Source organism: Ambystoma mexicanum, chromosome 2p, assembly GCF_040938575.1.
Source record: "Ambystoma mexicanum isolate Mex_15411 chromosome 2p, UKY_AmexF1_1, whole genome shotgun sequence".
Taxonomy (NCBI): Eukaryota; Metazoa; Chordata; class Amphibia; order Caudata; family Ambystomatidae; genus Ambystoma; species Ambystoma mexicanum.
Genome location: NC_090923.1, coordinates 1,393,473,948 through 1,393,494,293, shown reverse-complemented (window position 1 = coordinate 1,393,494,293; position 20,346 = coordinate 1,393,473,948). Strand labels below are relative to the sequence as shown.

The 20,346-nt window shown below is 46.8% G+C and overlaps 1 protein-coding gene across 2 annotated transcripts in view; it reads right to left on the bottom strand.

The window, feature by feature from the left end:
* PTPN23 (protein tyrosine phosphatase non-receptor type 23) overlaps window positions 1-20,346 on the bottom strand; it is a 1,404,706-nt gene that overhangs the window by 992,917 nt on the left and 391,443 nt on the right. For both annotated transcript variants that reach the window (XM_069645828.1, XM_069645827.1), the window contains exon 8: window positions 14,413-14,544. In XM_069645828.1, the coding sequence (XP_069501929.1) occupies window positions 14,413-14,544 (132 nt within the window). The remainder of the gene's footprint in view (window positions 1-14,412; window positions 14,545-20,346) is intronic.

The following is a 20,346-nucleotide window of genomic DNA, read 5'->3' as shown; positions in this document are numbered from 1 at the left end:
CCAAATAGTTCAAGTCCCTTAGTTTTCACCAATGTCATCAACTTTCACTGGTACTCCTTTTACCTTGTACCAAAAACACATGCTCTCTTTCACTTCAGCATTTTCATCACACAGCCTTTGTCTTAGGCTTTCCTTGGCCCTTTCCCAGGTTGGGGTTACCCGGTCCAGACGCAGTTGTCGGACCACACTGCCCGCCCATTACAGGTTATGCAACTGATAACCCTTAGCACTTGGTGCTGTTCGTTAGGCATCTTTGATTAATACTAGTTTTGCACCTAGCACCAGTGTTAGCACTCGGCGGTCTCTCTCTCTCTCTCTCTCTCTCCCCCGCCCCCCCCTCTCTTTGGCACCCTAGAGCTTCATTAGCATGTGTGTATTGGCAGTCTTTTGCCTTTACCACAACTTGCATTCAACAACTAGCTTTTTCCACATGCCTTTTGTTCAGTTTGTAAATGTTTGTAACATCTTTCACCCTGTTTCTTATTTTTCGTAACGTCTCAATCTTTTTAACATATCACATATCAGTTTTCCACTTGTGCCACAATTTCACATGATTCTCATGTCATTTCTCTATTTCGGTATTCAATATTGGCCGCCGGGTTCCAAACCCTCTTGTTGCACGCAAACATTATCAGTCTCACATTCGCCCCAGCACCCAGGTACGAGTATCCTCTCTTGTACTCACTGGAGCTGCTCTCCTTAGTCAGGCAGCTTCACGCTTCTCTTCATTCAGCTCTCCACTCGAGGATAGGCGTCAGGAAACAGCAAGCAGAGCTCGAAAAACCCTTGGGCAGTGTCCCGCAACAATCAGGAGTTCTCTGTGTTCCTGCAACACCGGCAAGTGTTGTGGTTTTGGTCCTATCACAGCCCGCTCGGGTCGTGGCACCTCCTTCCTCCCTTGAGAACACAGTGTCCTCCCTGCCAGCTCCTCACTGCACATCTATCACCATCTATCCAGGCAGGTTCACCCTGCTTTACAGTGTGGGTCTGCTTTTAAGCACCTGTAGCCTTTTAACCGGCCAAACACCAAAAAGAGAAATGTGTGGGTGGGTTGGGGGGGGGGGGGGCGGGGAGTGATGCCCGCATCTAGCTGTCCCTCAAATAGGCAGAGCCTTTAACAACAGACAAGAGCGCTAGGGGGCAGGCTTCTCTGTTAAGGTGACAACCTAACAATGCTGGTTGATAAGGCAAAAAACCTTTAAGTCACACTCTTGAGACTAAAATACAAAAATATAGCAATTTTATTAATGACAGTACAATTAAAAAAGCATGAAAAAAGATTCAATCAAAATTTCCACAAATGTATCTATGACCAACAATTCGTCATGAGTCATTGATTATGTGCAAATAAGCAAAGCAGACAAATTAGCATATCTGGGGCTTCTAATAATTCACCCAATAATGTTTCACAGATAGAAAGTGTCTTGTGCTGTGCAAATTCAATGCAATGTTTCACATGAAACACTTAATTCATCCTAGTTTTCCCTCACTCATACTCATTCTTTCACTCTCAAACTCATCCCAACATGTTTCTTTCCATACAAATGTGATCAAGTAAACCGGAAATTCTTCAGTGGTTGTCTGCATATAACACAGTGCACCAATAACAGAAGTTCATAATCGTAAGGCACAATAAATTGTTCCAATACTTAGGGAGCTTAACAATAGCGCTGCACACAAAGTGTCAAGGCCCTCGTCAAAGACAATGGATCCAGAAGAGGAGATATCTTATGGAGTCCATCGATATTCTACCGACAACCAGCGGTGGAAGGGGTCACCAATAGTCGGTGTCCCAGTCCTTCAGAGTAGTGGATTTCCGTGGCCTTATACATGCATCTCAAGGGAGGGTGACAAACTTTAAAGGTCCTGTATCTGTGCGGCAGAGCCGGAGGTAGAATTCTTTCTGCGCGTTCGGGAATGTCGCTTGCCAGACACCGGTCTTAAATAGTGAAGGTGTTTTGGTATCCGTTCCTTGCGGGGCGAGAGAGATTCTCGTGTTGGGCTCCCCGTCGGTGTTTCTAATATGCGAAGCGGAGGGTTTGTTTCTGCCTCAACAGGCTGCAGGTGTGGGTAGTTTGCCCAACCCTCATTTAGTAATTAACAGGACATGCATGATCCTTTGTAGGCATCTTCCTTGTCCCAGCACCATAGTGGTGAAAGGGACTTGGAGTGGGCATTCCTCCTAGTCACCTCTTCCTCGTCCCAGTTTTAAAGAGATACCCATACTATGTGCTTGAAAGAGATATGGGTTGACAATACCATAGGAAGGAAGGGCGAGGGTAGGATTCATGCTCATGTGGAAAAGGGGGAGTACCATGTCTCTCCTGCAGGAATCTTCTCCCCATTCCACAAGGACCCTCTACCCAGATGATCCTACCTCGCATCTCCACCCCCAGGGTCAGGATCCAAAAGCGATGGCCTTTCCCTAGCCACCTGAGCAGAGCATTCAAGGGTAGTAGGTGTGAGGACACCCTCAGGTTTCTCACACCAGACAGGAAACTAGCAGGCAATATGAAAACATGAGAAACAGTCATTAAAATCATGTGACAATAGTAGGAGGGAATCAAAGGGGAGAGCAAGTATAGGAATGAGGCTATGAGAAATTCAAAGAAGGATTCATCCAAAGTAAGAGGAAATGGCCGCATTAGGCATTTTGCTTCAAAGAAGCCACACTTTCAGACACAGCTGTCACAGCACCCATCCGGAAAAAAAACAATCTACACCTGTGACCCCTCCAACATTAGAACCTAATCTGAGAGCAGGTGTCCCCAAGGGACCTGACTTAACAGAGGCTAACTGTATTGATCAGAGTTTGAGCGGCTGGATTGCTTGCCCGTTTTGTTGTTCCACTGATTTCCTATTCATTTCACTGGATTTAACGTCCTACCTATCCTACAGCTGCCATTGCCTTGCTTTTGCTGGTAAATGTTAGGAAAGATTTCTCTTGTGGCAACTTTCCCACCATATTCTGATTTTTTCACCAAGACAAGGAAGAATACATTATCAAACATTCAATATTCGAGAACATTGATCACAAAGTTCACTTTCCCTTGCTTGGGTCTCTCTCTCCTCCCCCCCCCCCCCAACCAACCTGCCCACCCAACCTGCCAACCACCCCCAGGCACCTAAACACAACTGTGGGTCTTTCAAGACGGAAGTCGTCATGAAATCTAAATTGTCCAGCAACAATCTGGTGCATAACTGTTCGAGATAACACTCTTCTTGTGGGCTAGGCACCATGCTCAGGATCAGCGCAAACGTTTGCCTGAACTTCTGAATGTGTTATGGAACCTCAGCCATTCCCCCTTCAGTCCAGAGCTCTCCCTGTGGATTGCGGCAGTGATCTTCTCCATAAGGTATATATCTTTGGCTTTTGCTACCCATTCGTCTAGACTCGAGTGTGGCACCCTTTTGCAATATCTAGCCAGGCAGGCCCTGGCTGCAAGCAACGGGAAGTGTACCATGTGGCACAGAGTCCTCCAGCAATCACCTTGCTTCTCTAAGCCAAATAGTATCAACATTGGGTCTAAGCTGTGGTGCACCCCCTCCGCTTCCTTGATCCATCCTAGGATTTCTGCCCAAAAGATCTGGACCTTCCGGCACCCCCACCACATGACCCAGTAATCTGCCCTTTCCCCGCAGCCATGGCAACACAGGGGGCTTGGCTTACTGATGACAACATTTTGGACAACCGTGACGGGTTGTATTGCCATCTGTGCAACAACTTAACTCCATGTAATAAAAATTGGCAGGAGATTGAGGTCTTAAAGGCCCTCATACACATCAGGGTCCACAAGCCATCATCCAACTCCACCTCCAGGTTTCTTTCCCACCTTTTCCAGAGGCCCTCAACTGCACTGCTCGTCGTCCCCACCAATGCCCCATAAAGTAACAAGATGAGTCCCTTAATTTCAATGTGTGTGTCTAGGATCTTATCCATCGGAGTAAGGTCGCTCTGTAGTGAGCCTGTCCATTCCTCCGCTGTGAGAACCCCTTTGAGTCTCAAGTATAGGAAGACCAGTAACATTCCCACGTTCAGTGCTGCCTCTAACTCATGGATCCAGAAAAAGTGTCCTTTGACCCACAACTGTGCCACCGTGGCCAGCCCTGATTCAAACCACCCCTGGTAGCCCTCTGGTTCCTGAATACCATCCCTTATCGGTGGGGGCTCAAATGTGGCTCATTGGTGAGGGCCACGTAGTGACCCCCCGCATATTTGTGCTTCGCCTCCACACCTGTCACTGGACTCCCAGTATCCAATGTTCCCCGATTCTTCTGGGGACCTTTTCCCTCAGAACACACAATCATTCCCCCACTTTGGCTGGGTGCAGGTGATGGTCTTTAGCTAAACCCATTGCTTGTCCGAATCTTCCCGCAGCTGTGGTACCATAGCCCTAAGCTGAGAGCGCTTTTGTAATATAGCATTAAGTCTGGGAGTCTCACCCCTCCGCCCCCCCGGTCTTTTGGCAGCACCAAGGTGTCCTAAGACACCCTTGGTTTCTGCCCCCTGCCAGAGGAAGTGGAGCATCCATCCCTTAGCCTCCTTTAACAGCTCTTATGGGACCCTTACTGGCAATATTTGAAACAAATATAGTATCCTCTGGAGGAAATTCATTTTTAGAGCATTCAACCTCCCCATCCACGAGATATGGAGTCTGCCCCATTCAGCCATTTCCCCACACATTCTGTTCAGCAAGGGGAGGTGGGGGTGGGGGGGGTAGTTGGCCTCACAAAGGTCCCCCAGAGATCTAGTAATATTGATTACCAGGTATCGAATGCTCGCCCCCTGGACCTCTATCCCAAACCGCCTGACTACTTAAACATGTCAGTCTGTCTTCGGTGAACGGGAATAAAACCGACTTCTGTCGGTTTACTTTAAATCCGGAGAATGATGCATATTTGTCAATCAATGCCATAGCTGCTAGAACCAAGCTTAGTAGGTTCCTCATGTGCAGGAGTACATCATCTGCATAAAGCCCCAACTTAAAACTCCTTTCCTCCCACCACAATACCTTCCACCTGCAGCACCCCTCTCAGTCGCTCAGCAAGAGGCTCCATAGACAGGGATAAAAGCAAGGTGGGGGAGGGGGGGCAGTGGACACCCCTGCCTTGTGCCACGCTTCAGCTCAAAGGCACTCGACAGTTTACCGTTGACAGCCACCCTTGCCTTGGGGGAAGAGTACAGTGTCTGAATGCCCTTCAGAATCCGACTGCCAAACCCATATTTCCTCACAGCCCCATATAGGAAGTTCCACCCCACCCTATCAAAGGCCTTTTCGGCATCCAGGGCCAACAGTGGGGGTTAGCCCCCTGACTCTCTGCCTGGTCTATCAGGTGTAGTGTCTTCCAGAGTGCGTCCTCCCCCCTGATGAATTCGACCTGGTCCGAACGGACCAGGCACGGCAGAACGCACTCCATTCTGGATCCCAGTACCTGTTGAAGACCTTTGCATCCACATTTATGAGGGATATGGGTCAGTACGATTTACAGTTCCTTAGGTCCCTCCCCTCCTTTGGGATAACCGATATTAAGGCCTGTTTTAAGGCGGGGGTGCCCTCTCCATGGTCAATATATTGTTGAAGAGTTTCACCATGTGGGGCGCCAGCTCGGTGGCAAAGCTCTTAAAGAAACGCACTGTATACTCATCATCGCTTGCCGTCTTCCCTACCTTCATCCCACGAATCGCCTTCAGCACCTCCTTCCGGGAAATGGGATCCTCTAGCTCCTCCGTCTTCCCTCTATTCAGACATGGCAGTGGGACGCCCCACAGGTGCTGCTCAAGTAGAGCGTCCTCCACCACCGTTTCCACATCATAGAGATCCTCATAGAACCGAGCAAACTCCTGCAGCATTACAGTCGTGCTAGAGTGAAGCCTACCTTGCATGTCCTCGATCGCCTTCACCCTCGAGTCCGCCCGCTGACCCCTAAAACGGGATGCCAACAATGCGTCTGCCTTTTCCCCTTCTCATAGTAGGGTTGCCCGAAGGACTGAAACCCAGATACCACTTTCCCAACCTGCAGTTCCTTCAACTCCTGCCTCGATCCCCTCCCCCCCCCCCACACCCTGGAATTTAAGCCTTTCCTGGGCATCGCGCCTGCATCCCCCAGCCCCTCTGCCTCCAAGTCCCAGATCTCCCCCCATCAACAGGGTCCTGGCCCTTTTCTTCTTTTGCACCCTCTCCCATATGGAGCCCCCTCCACGTTGCCTTTGCAGTCTCCCAGGCTATGTTGAGATCCACCTCTCCTGTGTCGTTAAGTAGAAAAAAGTCATCCACCGCCTTTGTAACTTCCTCCACAAAGACCACATCATTAAGCAACATGTCATTGCATCTCCATGAGGAATCGCTCGTCTGTAATCCCACCATGGAGATGCCCATGAGAACCATATCGTGATCTGTCCAGCTAATGGGGATAAGATCGCAGTTGGATACTCTGCCCATGTGTTGCCTCTGTACACACCAGTAGTTGATCCTTGTCCGAGTACCATGTGCGGGTAATAAGTATAATAAGTATAACCCCTGGTCCCGGGATGGCATTCCCTCCTGACGTCCACCATTTCCCTCTCCTGCTAAAAGGTTATAGAGGCCACTGCCCGACTGCGGTCCCCTCCCCCCGGTTGACCGTCGCCCCCACTTTCGTCCATCCACGAGTCCACCCACATGTTGAAATCCCCACCTATGAGTAAGAGATCGCTGCTCTGCTGAAATATTTCCCCCAAAACTTCCTGAAAAAACTGCAGTTGTCCTTGGTTGGTGCAATAAATAGTAGCCAGTGCCATCTGCACACCTTCCAATGTGACGGAGACAAGCAAGGCTCTGCCATCCTCCCTACGCCACACCCTCCTATCACCCAGGTGAAGCCGCTTGTTCAGAAGGATTCCGACCCCACCTTTCTTGATTATCCCCCAAAGCCCAAAACATCTGTCCGATCTCTGCCCCCGGAATGCGCCTCTTCTCACCCATCACTAGCCTTGTTTCCAGAAGCAGCATGATATCCAGCCCCTGATTTCAGAATTCCCTTGCCACCAGTGAACACTTTGTTGAAGAGTTCAGGCCCTTCACATCAAGGGTCCTTACCCTGAGGATGTCCACCTGCTCCCCTGCTATCCACGCGCACCATGGCTTTGACTCAAACTAACTCTTGACCCTTCTGCTGCAAGAGCAAATAACATACCCAACTTCTCTGGAACTGCCCCCCCCCCCTCCAACCCTCCCTCTCCCCTTCTCTCCCCAATCACCACAGGGTAGATGGGTAGATTTGCCTTACCGTCCGTCCCTCCTACCACATCTCTCTTCCCTGTTTATCAACCATGTATTTGAGGCCATGCGAAGTCACCAAACCCCTGAACACCCCTCATATCCTGCTCATAATCCCTTCCCAGAGGGGGGTGTTAAGTTTCTTATATTTCCTGTCGCCTGGCATCCTTGTCGCCATGAATGCCTGTCTCCGCTTTAAGTTCGTGGGTGCATCACCATTTTCCGGGCACATATCCGAGGTCGGGACCTCCTCCCTCAAGGATTGTAGTACCTGTTGCAGCTCCTGGCCGTTAGTGATCCGATAGTCTGAGTCGCCTCTCTCAAAACATAAAGCAAACTGGAATGACTAACAATATCAGATCCCCTTCTGCGCCAGCCATTGTGTAAGGGAGCGACAGTCTCTTCGACGGGACAAAGTGAGTCCCGAAAAGGTCTTGAAACATCTTGACCGAGGCCCCTTCGGATTGAACAATCGCTGTGTGATTTGCCCTTTCCAGGACTTCCATCTCCTTCCTGTATCTGATGAAACGGACAACAATCAACCTCAGACCTCGACCCCCTCCTCCACCACCTCTGTGTGCCCTCTCCAGCTGGACCTCCTCCCCCCACACCTCCCCAAGAAGAAAATGGTGTTGATCAAACCCTGCACCTTCCTTCCCACATCCGCAGCTGTCTCCCCCTTCTGTTCACTCAAGCCTTCTATACGGGTTATTCCGACACTCCCTATTTTCAAGGTCATCAATCTTCAGGAAGTTATCCTCCTCACGGGTTTCCAGGACTGTCAACCTGGAAGTGCATTTCATCTCCAGGAACACCTGTGAAAACCTGCTCTCAAATCTTGACTAACTCTCCCTGTCCTCATTCTTCTTGACCTCTCCTCTGCTTTCGACACAGTAAACCACAACATCCTGATATCTCGTCTCTGTGACACCCTGGGGATTACAGATCGGGCCCAGGCATGGCTTGCCACCTTTCTCTCGGACGTCCTTCCCAGGTGGAAGTGGGGTCTTTTCTCTCTGCTACCACTCTCTCTACTTGTGGTGTCCCCCAGGGACCTAACCTATCCCCCTGGTTCTTCAATGTCTACATGGCCCCTCAGCCTGCATGATATCTGGCTTCACCGCCAACTTTCAGTGTTATGCGGATGACCGCCCTCTTTCAGGCTACCCTCGGCTGCCGCCTCCACCCTCCTCCCAGACTGTCTGGTCACAATTCAGTCCTGGTGTGCTGCTAACGATCTCCGCCTCAATGCCAGCAAGACAGAGATCGTCCTCATTGGGACCCTGCTTCCGCTTTCCCACCGTCAATATGACCAGCAAAAAAATCTAGTGGTAATTTTCAACTCCACTCTCTCCTTCTCTCACATCTCAGATATCTCTAAAAAATTCCACTGCACCTTCTCAGAGGTATTCAACCTTTTCTTACCTTCCCCCAGAGGCTGACCATCTCCAGAGCCCTGGCTCTTTCTAGAGTGGACTATTGCAACAGTCTCTTTCTCAATCTTCCTACTTCCACTCTCCGACCTCTACAACTCATGCAGAACAGAACTGTGAGACGTCTCCTTGGCCTCAAGCCCAGGTATCGCAACTCTCTCGCGCTGAAATCCCTCTATTGGCTCCCTGTGGCTGCAAGGATGAAGTTAAAGACCCTCTGCATAATCCACAAGGCTTTTTGGGGCTGGGGGGCCCGCACTAGTTACAACTCACTCTCCATAAATACTCTCACTCTAGGGCCCTCTGCTCGTCGTCCCCAAACTATCTTCGGGCGAGCCGATTGTCAAAACAGAGAAGGGGGGAGTAGATCGCTTTCCTCTGCAGGTGCTTCCCTCTGGAACAGCCTCCCTGCCTCTCTCCGTCTTGAGCCATCACCTTAAGTTCCAGAAACTCCTCAAGACCTTCCTCTTCTCTTCCTCCTCTCTCCATCTCCATTGTTAAACCCCTCTCTATTCATCTTACTGCCCTCCTCCCCTCTCTCCCTAACCCAATTCTGTTTTCCGACTGGTCGCCTGCTGCACCTTCAGAGCCACACAGTTATCAGGCTCCCCCCCACCAGTCCTCACACTTGCCCCCAGACCACTGTACTCCACTCGCCACCTCTGCACTTCTTTACTTATTCCTTGAGAATGGTAACTTCTCAGCACGTAACCCAGGACCTTGGACTGGGTGCACTTGTTCCCTTCCCCCCTCCCTTTCATTCCATGTCCGACAGTTACATTACCTAGAATGTACTTGGCCTGGTCTGCCAGACTTAGTAAAGTAGTTTTTTGTTTCTGTATGTCATTCTCCTCCCCACCCCTTTATTGCCTCATCTGTCACGCACTTGCACTACTTGAAACATCATTGGCCTGGTACGGCAGCTAAGGATTGTATGATCTTCCTCTACTCCCCCTTTGCTTCTTCCAGTTTATCTTACATCTGCACTTGTAGTAAGGTCGTCAGGCCAAGCTTCTAGACATTTCTGCAAGATCATTTGGAAACTTCAAGGCCTAAGAATGACTCTGTATTCCCCTGTTCCCTTTGAAGCACTTCACCTGTGTATAAGCTATATAGCGCCTGTACACAATGTGTTTAAAGCGCTTCAAGGCAAGGAAGGGAACAAGGGAAAATACGATGACATTCTTACAGGCCATGAACAGTAAGGATGTGCAATTAACTATCGTACTTGGCCTGACGACATTTCAGATAGTGCAAGTGCTAAGGGAGGGGGAGAGTGCGAAGGAAATGGAAACAGACAGGCAACTACCGTACTAGGCCTGACATTTCTGGTAGAGCTGGAGGAAACAAAAGGTGAGGGAGAGGGGTGCAGAAAGGGAGGGCAGGAACAAAACAAGTGACTATCGTACTAGGCCTGACAACGTTTCAGATAGTGCTGGAGGGAGGGGGGGGGCAACAGTAATGGGATAGGGGAGCGACAGACGAGGTTGCCATAATAGTAGGTCCAGGGACAATTCTGATAGAGTAAGTGCATAGAAGAAAGTAAGGGGAGGAGGGGAGGAGATAGGAAAAGGGAGAGGGGAGGAGAGAACAGAGAGTAAGCAGTCAAAAAGAGTGGAGAAGCAAGAGAGGAGAGCAAATACAATTGCAGAAGTCAGTAGTAACACAATGTTGCAAGCCAGGAGACAAGATGAAGACAATTCATAAAAAGACTGGATATAATTTAATAAATCATAAAATTACATATCCCAACATCCTATCAATGCATTTGTACCTTCTTCAATCTTACTCTCCAGGCCCACACAAGGTCTTTACAAGTGGTACAGACTGCAAACACATTGCTAGAATTTAAACTAGAATTTAAACTAACATAGCCTCATCAATCATCCGGCAAACGCAAGCCAGAAATAATAGCTTTCAATATCGTTCCCTCAATGGCAATGTTGCTGGACATGTCATTAAAAAAAATTGACCATGTTTTCATACATATTACCACACAGTAGGCACATAACAGATACATTATTATTCCATTTGTGGCAGAGGCTTGCAGTCAGTAATATCCCTATAAGCAGCTTAATACACTATGATCTTTCAAGTTTCGGGTTAACAATCTTCGTAACCCTCTTTCAGCTTTATGCTGCAGTAGTGTATCGGGACCGAATTCCCTCCACCTTAGAGACCCTCAGCAACTTGGCTGGATTTTGAGGACTTGATTTTTTTTACCCTGGAGAGTGTGACCCTTTTCCCCACTCTCTCATGTATTTTATTGTGATTTTGAACACTTTCTTTTGGTTGTGGAGTCTGACAAACTCCATAGGCATAATCTTTTACATTGTGTCACACAGCACCTTCAGTGAAGTGACACAGGGAAGTCTTTCAGATTTCTCAAAGGCTTAAATACCTTCTCTTGGATAAACTACTGTTTCCAAGAGCAGTAAAGTGAAATTGACTTTACTTACCATTGTAACTTTCTAGACCCAGCACACTCGATCTTACAATGGAGGGGTTACCTAGTATCCCTTTTGTCTAGTTTGTCATGTAACATTTTTTATGTTACCCTTTTCACACTGAATGGCTGGTGGCAGTGGTTTCGTTTGAACTACCATAGTGTGCCTTTACCGCAGGCTGCGTTCGCAGCTTTTGTAAAGCGCACACAGGAGCCATCTTTGTGAAAATGGAGCCAGGTCTTTTTGCGCCATTTCTTTGTGGAAAGGTCCTTCTTGAGATTTGCTCTGCGCGCCAAACCAGGTTTGGTCTCTTTGTTCATTTCGCCTTTGTCGGGGTTCAGGAGTGAAACCTGCCTCTGGCTCCAGGGTGTCTGGGGTAGGCAGGAAGTGAGGGAGGTGACCGAAACTCCCTGTGCTTCGTCTCCTAGGAGACCCAAATGTACTCTGGGGTGATTGGCTGGCTGACTGTCCGGCAAGGACAGCCACCCTGCTGGGTGACTGACAGCTAGGCTGGAATGAATGGGAGAGAACTGTATAAAAGGCAAGTCCTTTGGCTTGGAAGGCAGAGTCGACCACTGGATGAAGGAACCGAAGAAGTATTTGAAGAGGATGCCTGCTGCAACTCCTGGACCGTTGTTTGCCTGGTGAAGCCCTGCTGCAGTGCTGAAACACCAGGTTTGCATCGACAGAGAAGCCCTGCAAGGACAACTTCTCCCCTTAAATTGGTGGGACCGATCATCTCCAAAGTAAGCCACCTGGACATCCATCTCGGAGCTGGTTGAATTTCCACAGAGTTGCTGCTGGAAACCGTATAGCCAGGGAGAGGAACAGCAGATTGTGTGCGTTGCTTTTAAGCTGGTCAAGAACTTTTGGAAATCCTCCAGACTCCCAAGAAGCGGGACTGACCAAGCCTGAGTCCCCTCAACAGAGTGCGGGACTACAGAAGCAAGAAAGGTCCATCTCGACAGCCAGGAACCGCGGTGTTGCTCTTTGCGGTAGTCAGAGTTGTGTGTAGTGGTCCCAGAGGGTACTGCATACAAACGTTGCCTAACACCTTGGTACAATTATCATACTCAGCCTTTACCAGGGCTGCAGCCTTTATCACTGCCTTGGTAGAGTTGGATATTGGGTTAGTCCAGTACTCTCCAAGGCCCAGATCGCCTAGCAGTTCCTTAAAATGGACAACCCACGTTAAGGAAGGACCCCCTGCTTGATTAATAACATCCATCAGGGTGTCTTTGTACATTAGCAGGGAACAATTTGACCACAGTGGAGCCCAATAATAGACAGGCCGCAGTTGACATATTCAATACATTGCATCCATGTTTCTAGGAATACAGGTAGGTAAGATGCAGAGATTGGTAACCCCAGTATATTCTTAAGGGACTTATTTTCTACGATTGCTAGGAAGTAGATACTTGCCTGCCCCCATAACTCCACCCCATAGATTGTGTCCTCTCATGCTTGGGCTTCAAAGGCCTAGAGAGATGCACAGACTGCGCCAGATAATCATAGGAATCAACCTTTTCTATTAGGGACTCATCCAGGGCCAGGCTTAGTCCTCTAGGCTTCCTCCTGGTTCTAGTACTAAATACCATTGATTTGGTTTTTGCGACATCGAGGGCCAGGCTGTTTTTACAAAAATACAAAAATGTCCCCAATTGTTTGCGTGCACCAGTTGGTAAAACAGTAATACTGCGTTGTCCGCAAACAGGGCTACATTTTTCGAAGGACAACATACTTATCACAAACCAATCTCAGCCGTAGACTCTGCTCAACTGTACACAGCCCGGCACAGAATCCTAGTGATGATGGTTAATTACATGGCTGTTGGTGATCCAGGACCCACGATGAAAGAGTATTGCTCTCACATACATTTTACCCCCGGCACCCAATAAGGATATTGAGCGTTAATTGGCAGGTAATTCTCTGGCTCCCTTTTTGTGGATGGAAACTATCTCACCGTGAGTCCATGATGTGGGGGGCAACATTATGTTTCAGAACTGCGTTGAATAATTTAAGTAAAGGATCCAAATAACTGGCTCTGTGGCTTACAGATCTCTCGGGACCCTATCTGGGCCCTGGGCTTTCCCCAATTTTTGGCTAAGTAGGGCTCTACCTACTTCCTCACTTGTAAGTACAAGTGGAAGGTGATCGTTCACTGCCGCCCTCAACCCATGATTCCATCCCCGCAATACCATCAATTGGATTTCTCTCTTCCCTGTATAGCCCAGAGAAGTGCTCAATCCAGGTGAATTCGGTGTTACAACCATGCATCGTATTGACCCCGGTTTTACACCCTGCCCCCGTTATACTCCAAAAGCCAGTGCCTTTACTTGTTTAGAAGCTTGCAGTACTCAATTCTGGCTCCCCACAAGTCCGAATTACCTATTGTGCGTCGGGTTCTAACCTCGCTAACCAACTCGGCTTTAGCCTTGGCCTGCCTACACTCCGTGTCATATCAAAGGGTCCTAACCCCAATACATTTTGTGGCACATTTGAAAAAGGCAATTTTTGAGTTTCTTGTTGCAACCAAAAATCGCTTTACAATGGACTGTTTGAAAAATGTAATGTTTCAGAAACAAGGGATGAACCTACTTGGGTGACTTGCAACAAAGAGCGTTATTTTTTTGTGGTTTATTACTCAATAAGCCTTTTTGTAATATTTCACAGCAGCAAGACATTTTGCCTCAAAATATGTTGTGTAGTTAATGGCTAGCAATCGGGTAGAAACAAAATTCCCTTTGACATCACGAACAGTGGATCGAATGCAAGCAAATGGTAGATCCGTCTGGAAATGGTAAGGTTTGAATTCACTCTGCCCACCTCCTACTTTCACACATGTTTAAAAGAGGAAAAAGGAAGACATGTATAGGCCAGATGTCAGGAAATGTAGTGTAGTTTATGTTTATGTTTTTAACAGATCTTGTGGTGTGTATATACAGCTTCTGCTTTATCAAAGAGCTGATTTTCCAGTTAGTACTAAAGGGCCAAAACTCTGCTCTTACTTAAAGGAAACCCAGTAGAAAAGCTGATGCTTCGGCATTGGCACATTTTTATCTAAAGCAGAGGTGCCAATGCGCCCTTCAACAAGCAAAGTTGCACAAGCTTGCGGGTAGCATATGCTAATCTGCCTGTGAGTAGATTTCCCCCAGAGTGAGATATTTCTCTTTGGACTTCACTGAAGAGGCAAGGCGTCTTGCAACAGGATTTCCAACAGTGTGTTCCTTAATCTAGTAAAGAATGACAGAGCTCACATTTTCCTTTCACACTTACATGAGCGATCGCAGCAAAATAGTAAATTTTCATCTGCACCAGTTTCTTCCAGTCCTTTTGGATCTTTCCCAGTAGGGAGGCGGTCTCAGAGTTCTCCAGAGCGCGGCAAGCTTCCTTATAATAATCCACCACCTGCCCATAAACATGAGGAAAGTTAGTGTGAGGAGCATTTGTTTGTAGAGAAGGTTTGCTTTTCAAATAATGAACAAAATTATTAATTCTTTCCAAATGGACAGACACTCCTGGCTCATAAAGTGCTTGATGCTAGGTGGGAACCTACTGCAAACTCTTCTGAGGAACTCCTCAATACAAACATTGACATTCTGGCAATACCTACGGTTAAGGCAGTTTTTGTACCACTCCCTGTTGAGGATGCAACAATAACTAACCCTAGCCAAGGGGGGGGGGGCTAAAACACCAGACAACGGAAGACAAACATCTCAAACGTGGGTAGCTTGGACAGTGCAACAAGGCTTACCTCTCAGGTAGGGGTAGTAGTTTGACAGATACAATTAGTCCACACACAAATATAGAAAATAAACCACACTGAAAAAGATATACTTTAATAAAATCACACACATAAATATATTAGGTCAAATAGGTACTTCAGAGGACAATGCACTGTATTAAACAGATAGCAAGTATATTTATAAAAACAGTAAAGTAACAGTAAACAATGACTCTCCCAGCCCCAATATTTGCATGTGGGCCATTTGCCAAGTGCAAGTATCCAACATAAAATAACATTGTGGAGAACCACAATTCCATACAACCTAACAAGTAGGTAAGTATCTAGTAGCCTACCCAACTAAGTGCAGTGTCCTAAAGGGACATCCCAACCCTAGTACATGTGGAAGGCCCTAGACTGGTTGGCTAGCCTCTAACACATGAACTGTTGGATTCAATAAGGTCTCATACCTCTCCAAAAGGCTGTGAATTTAACTTTTTCTTTTCGAATATGCACTTTGGGTGGTAAATGGGACCAACCAATTCTCCAGCTAGAGAAACACTTGTAGGACACCAGGTTTCCGCCATAATAGATTACTTTATTACCTCACGTCAACGTTGCAAAAGAATAGTGGACATGTAAGTTCTGGAACGAAACGAGTCTCAGACATTTAAGGTTAGATTGTTGTTTAGAGAATAAAAGAAACTATCTTCCAAGTGTTTAGAAGGGTCCCTTTTGTTAAACTGCAGAAGGATTTGTTGGGTTAAGATTGATACAAAATCCCCTTCATGAACAAGGTTGGAGGGAATCTGGACGTTATCTTGAAATGCTTATTGTAAGAAACTGAGGCTAATAAGCGCATCTTAGCCTATGAAGAATTAACAAGGGTAACTGCCCAAGAAGTGATAAAGAAAAGGCGTCTCAGAAGCGTATAAAACAAGGTAAAGGGTTGCCGTAAAGAAGCCAGGAAGTCGCTTAGGGATGCACTTAGATCGCAACCCTAGTAATAGTACGCTGGTCTTGGAAACAAAGAGTGTATTTTACGTAAGCAAGAAGTAGCAGTGGAGGCTTGTGAGGAGTTATTTGAGGTTGTGCAAGAAATGATTCTAGAGGCTTTTGGATGAAGATGGCAAAGGCAGCTAATCCCACTGTTAATTTCAACATTTCATTATTTATTTGTATTTTAATTAATGACAATTATAGGGAAAACAATGCATTTTTAGCACATAAATGCTTACAAAACTTTTTAACATTGATTTACAGAGCGGATCACCAGTGTCCTCCCCATTGGGTGAGAGGATGTAGAATAAGACCAGATGATGCAGTGGAGGTAGAAACAAGAGCCAGGGACAAGGACAGAAGAGCGTGATATAGGAACGGGATGTGGAGGAAGTGCTACATTTTAGGAGGAAGGGGTGAGGGATAAATGCTGTGGGTTGTCGTAGAGAGGTAGGGGGAAAGGAGAACGATGAGATGTGGTGGCGTTGAATGCTATTTAAGTGGTTTTTCAGAAAAGAGGAGTGCTGGGAGGTTAGATTTAAATAGAGATAGAGTGGGAGTAGTGTGGAGACGGAGGTGAAGAGAGAAGAGCATTCCAGAGTAATGGATAATGGAGCAAGGAGTAAGAGGAAACGAGAGGAGCGCAAGGGGCACGAGAGGTGGCAAGGGGGTGACCCGAGGATGATCCTAGGGAGCGAGTGGGAGGGTAGGGCGTGAGATGGGCAGATAGGTATAGTGGGGTGAGTCTTGTGTATAGTTTTGAAGATGAGAACGAGTTTATACTTACCCTCCGTCTTATAACCATCCTAACTGACAGGCTGAGGAGGCGGAGGTCAAGCGAGGAAGGTTGAAGAGGGTTTTGGACAGCCAAGTTGTTGCATAGTTGTGAAGGCCATAGAGTAGACTGGCACAGTAGTCAGACAGAGAGTACTAAAGAGGAGATTAGGTGCTTAGGAGTGTTGAAAGGAAGAAGAGGTCTTACTTTTCTGATGTTGACTAGATTAAGTCTGGCTGCAGTGGCAGATTTGGAGAGGAAGAGCGAGACGTTGTGAGATGGGTTGAAGACGACATAGGTTGCAAGCAGAAACCGAGTAGGGAAGGTAGTCAGGAGAGAAGAATAGAAGAGGGAGAGGTAGAGAACTTCAGTCTAAAGATAGTAGCGCATGAGCAAGTCCGATGCCATCCAGTATTTGATAGAGAGAGGGACATTATTTACTCTAGCTCGTCAGGTAAGGAGGAACAGGAGAAGATCTCAGTCATTAGCGAAGAGTTGATGAAGGATTTCAGAATAGTGAGGTAGAAGAAAGACAGGACAAAAGTTGGCAGGACAGTTAGGATATAGGCCAGGTTTCTAAATGATCGGGATGACAGTAGCCGACTTGTAGGATGATGGAAAAGTGGCAATGTCAAGAGAGGAGTTGAAGAGGGAAGTAAGATATGGAGCAACACTGGGAGCTTTGGGTTTCACTATGTGTGGAGATAAAGGACTGATTGGGGCAGATGACCGTTAGCTCTGAGAAGAAGGTCAAGAATCTCATCAGTGTTAGTGGGGGCAAAGGAAGATGTTGTTGCAGGAGAAGAGGGTAGAGGTGGTGGAGAAAAATGAGCAGGTGTGAGGATAGAAGGTACTTTGCGAGGGCATTTTGAATTTTGGAACTGTATGAAGCAAAGCAGAGAGCTAGATCGTTAACAGAAAGTAGAGGAGATGGAGCAGGGTTTCAGGTAAGAGAATTGAGTTGAGAGATTTTTGGATGGAGGCACCTAGATTGAGAGGATTGAGACGAAATGAGAGCGAGATAGAAGTCACATTTGGCAGAGTCGAGAGCAGAGAAGTCAGTTTGAAGAGCGATCAGGTAGAGTTGGAGATCTGAGAAGAGTGTCTAGATCTTTTCTAAGTGCAAAGGTTTTTCCTCATTGTTGTTTTCAGGGTGCAGATGTGTAATCCAAGGCCGTGGAGGTGAGGTTTTAGGAGTCAATGTGGTAAGACGGAAGCACAAGGAGAGGGGAGTGTTAAGAGCAGCAGTAAAGTTAGTGAAGGCTTTATCAGTGGATCAAACAGTGAATTTTGCAGTGACGGAGATAGAGTGCTGTAGGTCAAAGAAGTGAAAAGGGAATTTGGAGGAGGGAAACGTACTTGGTAATGGAAGTGGTAGATGGAGAGAGAGGAGTGGAAGTAGGAGTGGTGATTCAGGCCAAGATGATTGTATAATCAGAGGGAGAAACAGCGGTGAAGATGGAGGCAGAGAGTAAAGAGAGGAGAATAAGGTCAAGGCAGTTACCATTTGGATGGGTGCTGTAAGGGATCAAGAGCAAGACTTGACACAGAGGCATGCCATCTGTTGGTTATTATAGAATTTTATTAACACAAAATGGGTTGGAAAAATACCTCTCTCGCCCTCTAGGAGGGGTTTCCCCACCTCAACGAAACCAAGGATGTCAATTGTCAGAATGTCCAAAAGCAAAAGAGTTCTCCGTCCTGTGTCGAAATCCTAATCTGATAATTTCATTCTAAACCTATAACAACGTGAAAAGGAGTATAGTCTGTCTTGAGCAATTGTGGTTTTCTCCACAGTTTCAACACAAAGTTCCAAGGTGAAAAAGTGCAAAAAGTATCAAGTAATCAAAGTTCGAGGGGTCCTCCGATCACCTGAGATTCTCAGCAAAAAGAGTTCTTTTGCATATAATTCAGTTAATTAATCCCTGGATCTCAATCACCCTTAAAGGGGGATGATTCTTCTCTTTTCCATTGATTGTTACTGTTTCACAATTTTAAGGAGGGGTTTCGACACCCAAGCTTTCTCAATCTTTTCCTACCCCTGGTTTATTCTCCTGCCAAAGTACTACCAGCTTTATTACTTCTCTCATTCGCTGGGTCTCAATTCTCTCAAAGAATTACAGTTCTCCAGTCCAGGGGGTATGGTTTCCTTCCCCTGGACTTCACATACTCAAAAGGTTATTTTCCTTCCCTTGCGTTTCACAGTACAATCAATAACTCTTAAACCAAGGGGGTATGGGTAATTTCCCCAAGGTTGCACCCTTTCGATACAGCTGCGTTTCCTCTTCTTAAACTTTAGAAATTCATAACCACATTGCCTGTTGTACTCTCCTGCCAGGACTTTTGACTTAACACACTCAAGGGTTCTTTCCTTCCCCTCGTTTTCTGCAGTTAATTCGCTTCCTCAACCCAGGGAGTATAATTCACTTGCCCAAGGTTTCATTGCCTGGTATTTATTTTTATTTTATTTTTTGGATTTGTAGAGCGCACTGCAGCCCACAGGCATCGAGGTGCTATAGAGGAGCGGAAGAAGGCTTAATTCAGGGTTACAGGAATGCGGCCCAACAACAAATGATTTTAGTACAGGTTACTCAGTGGCATATACAGAGATACATACAGAAGTACAGGTGCAGTGTGGTTGCCAGACATTTGGTCGAAAAAAATTGGTCGACCAGACAAATGGTCGAACCAATTTGGTCGAAAACCAAATGGTCGAAATTTTTTTTTTATTATTTTAACCCTTTTTTTTTATTTTTTTTGGGGGGGTCCCCCCCAACCCCCTTTTTTTCTCTAAAAACCCCTTTTTTAACTAAACGAAAACCCGAAAAATAAATATATAAATAAAAAAAAAATTCGACCATTTGGTTTTCGACCAAATTGCGTCGACCAAATTGCAGTCGACCAGTTTTTTTTCGACGAGTTGACTGGACACCGTGCAGTGTCATACAAAGAGCCTGGTTTTGATGGCTTTCCGGAATGCTGCGTGAGAGTCAATTAACCTAATGTGAGCAGGCAGGGCGTTCCAAAAAGTGGCGGCCATGGTTGGTATGCTGGTCCCGCTTGCACAGACTCTTGGGGTTTTAGGTACAGTGATCCTGTTGGAGTATGCCTCTGCCAGGTAGGGGGGTGCCAGGGCATGGACACACTTGTGCGTTAAGGCAAGGGTTTTGAACACAATCCTTTCCTTGACTGGGAGACAGTGGACATGCCTCCTGATCTCCGAGATGTGGTCCCTTCGTGAGATACCTGTAGCAGCCCTAAGGGCGTTATTTTGTACTAGTTGAAGTTTGTCAATGATCTACTCTCCTGTCAGGGCGCTCCGTTCATACACTTTGCGTGCAGGTTCTAGACTCGCTGTTACACTGCCCGGTTTGCTTTCCTGCTGGGACTTTCCTGTTATGGATATGCAGAGGTATGTATCCCAACGAACACATCTAGTACTATTAAAGGTTTAATTTTCTTTCTGTGATAGGGAAATGGTTGGGGACAGCGATGGAGTCCCATGTTTGACCCTTTTGCTTAAATGATTTGAATTTTGTGTGGTACATAACCTAATCCGTAAGAGGACACCTACCGGCAGCTTTGCTCGACTTCTGGAGTTTATTGTTTTCCACTTGATAAGAGGGAGAGCTTTTCCTCCACTCTTACCTGTGTTTTGCTATGTGTTTCTACCTGTTTTTGTGATTGTGGACTCTGGAGTACACCACTTCAG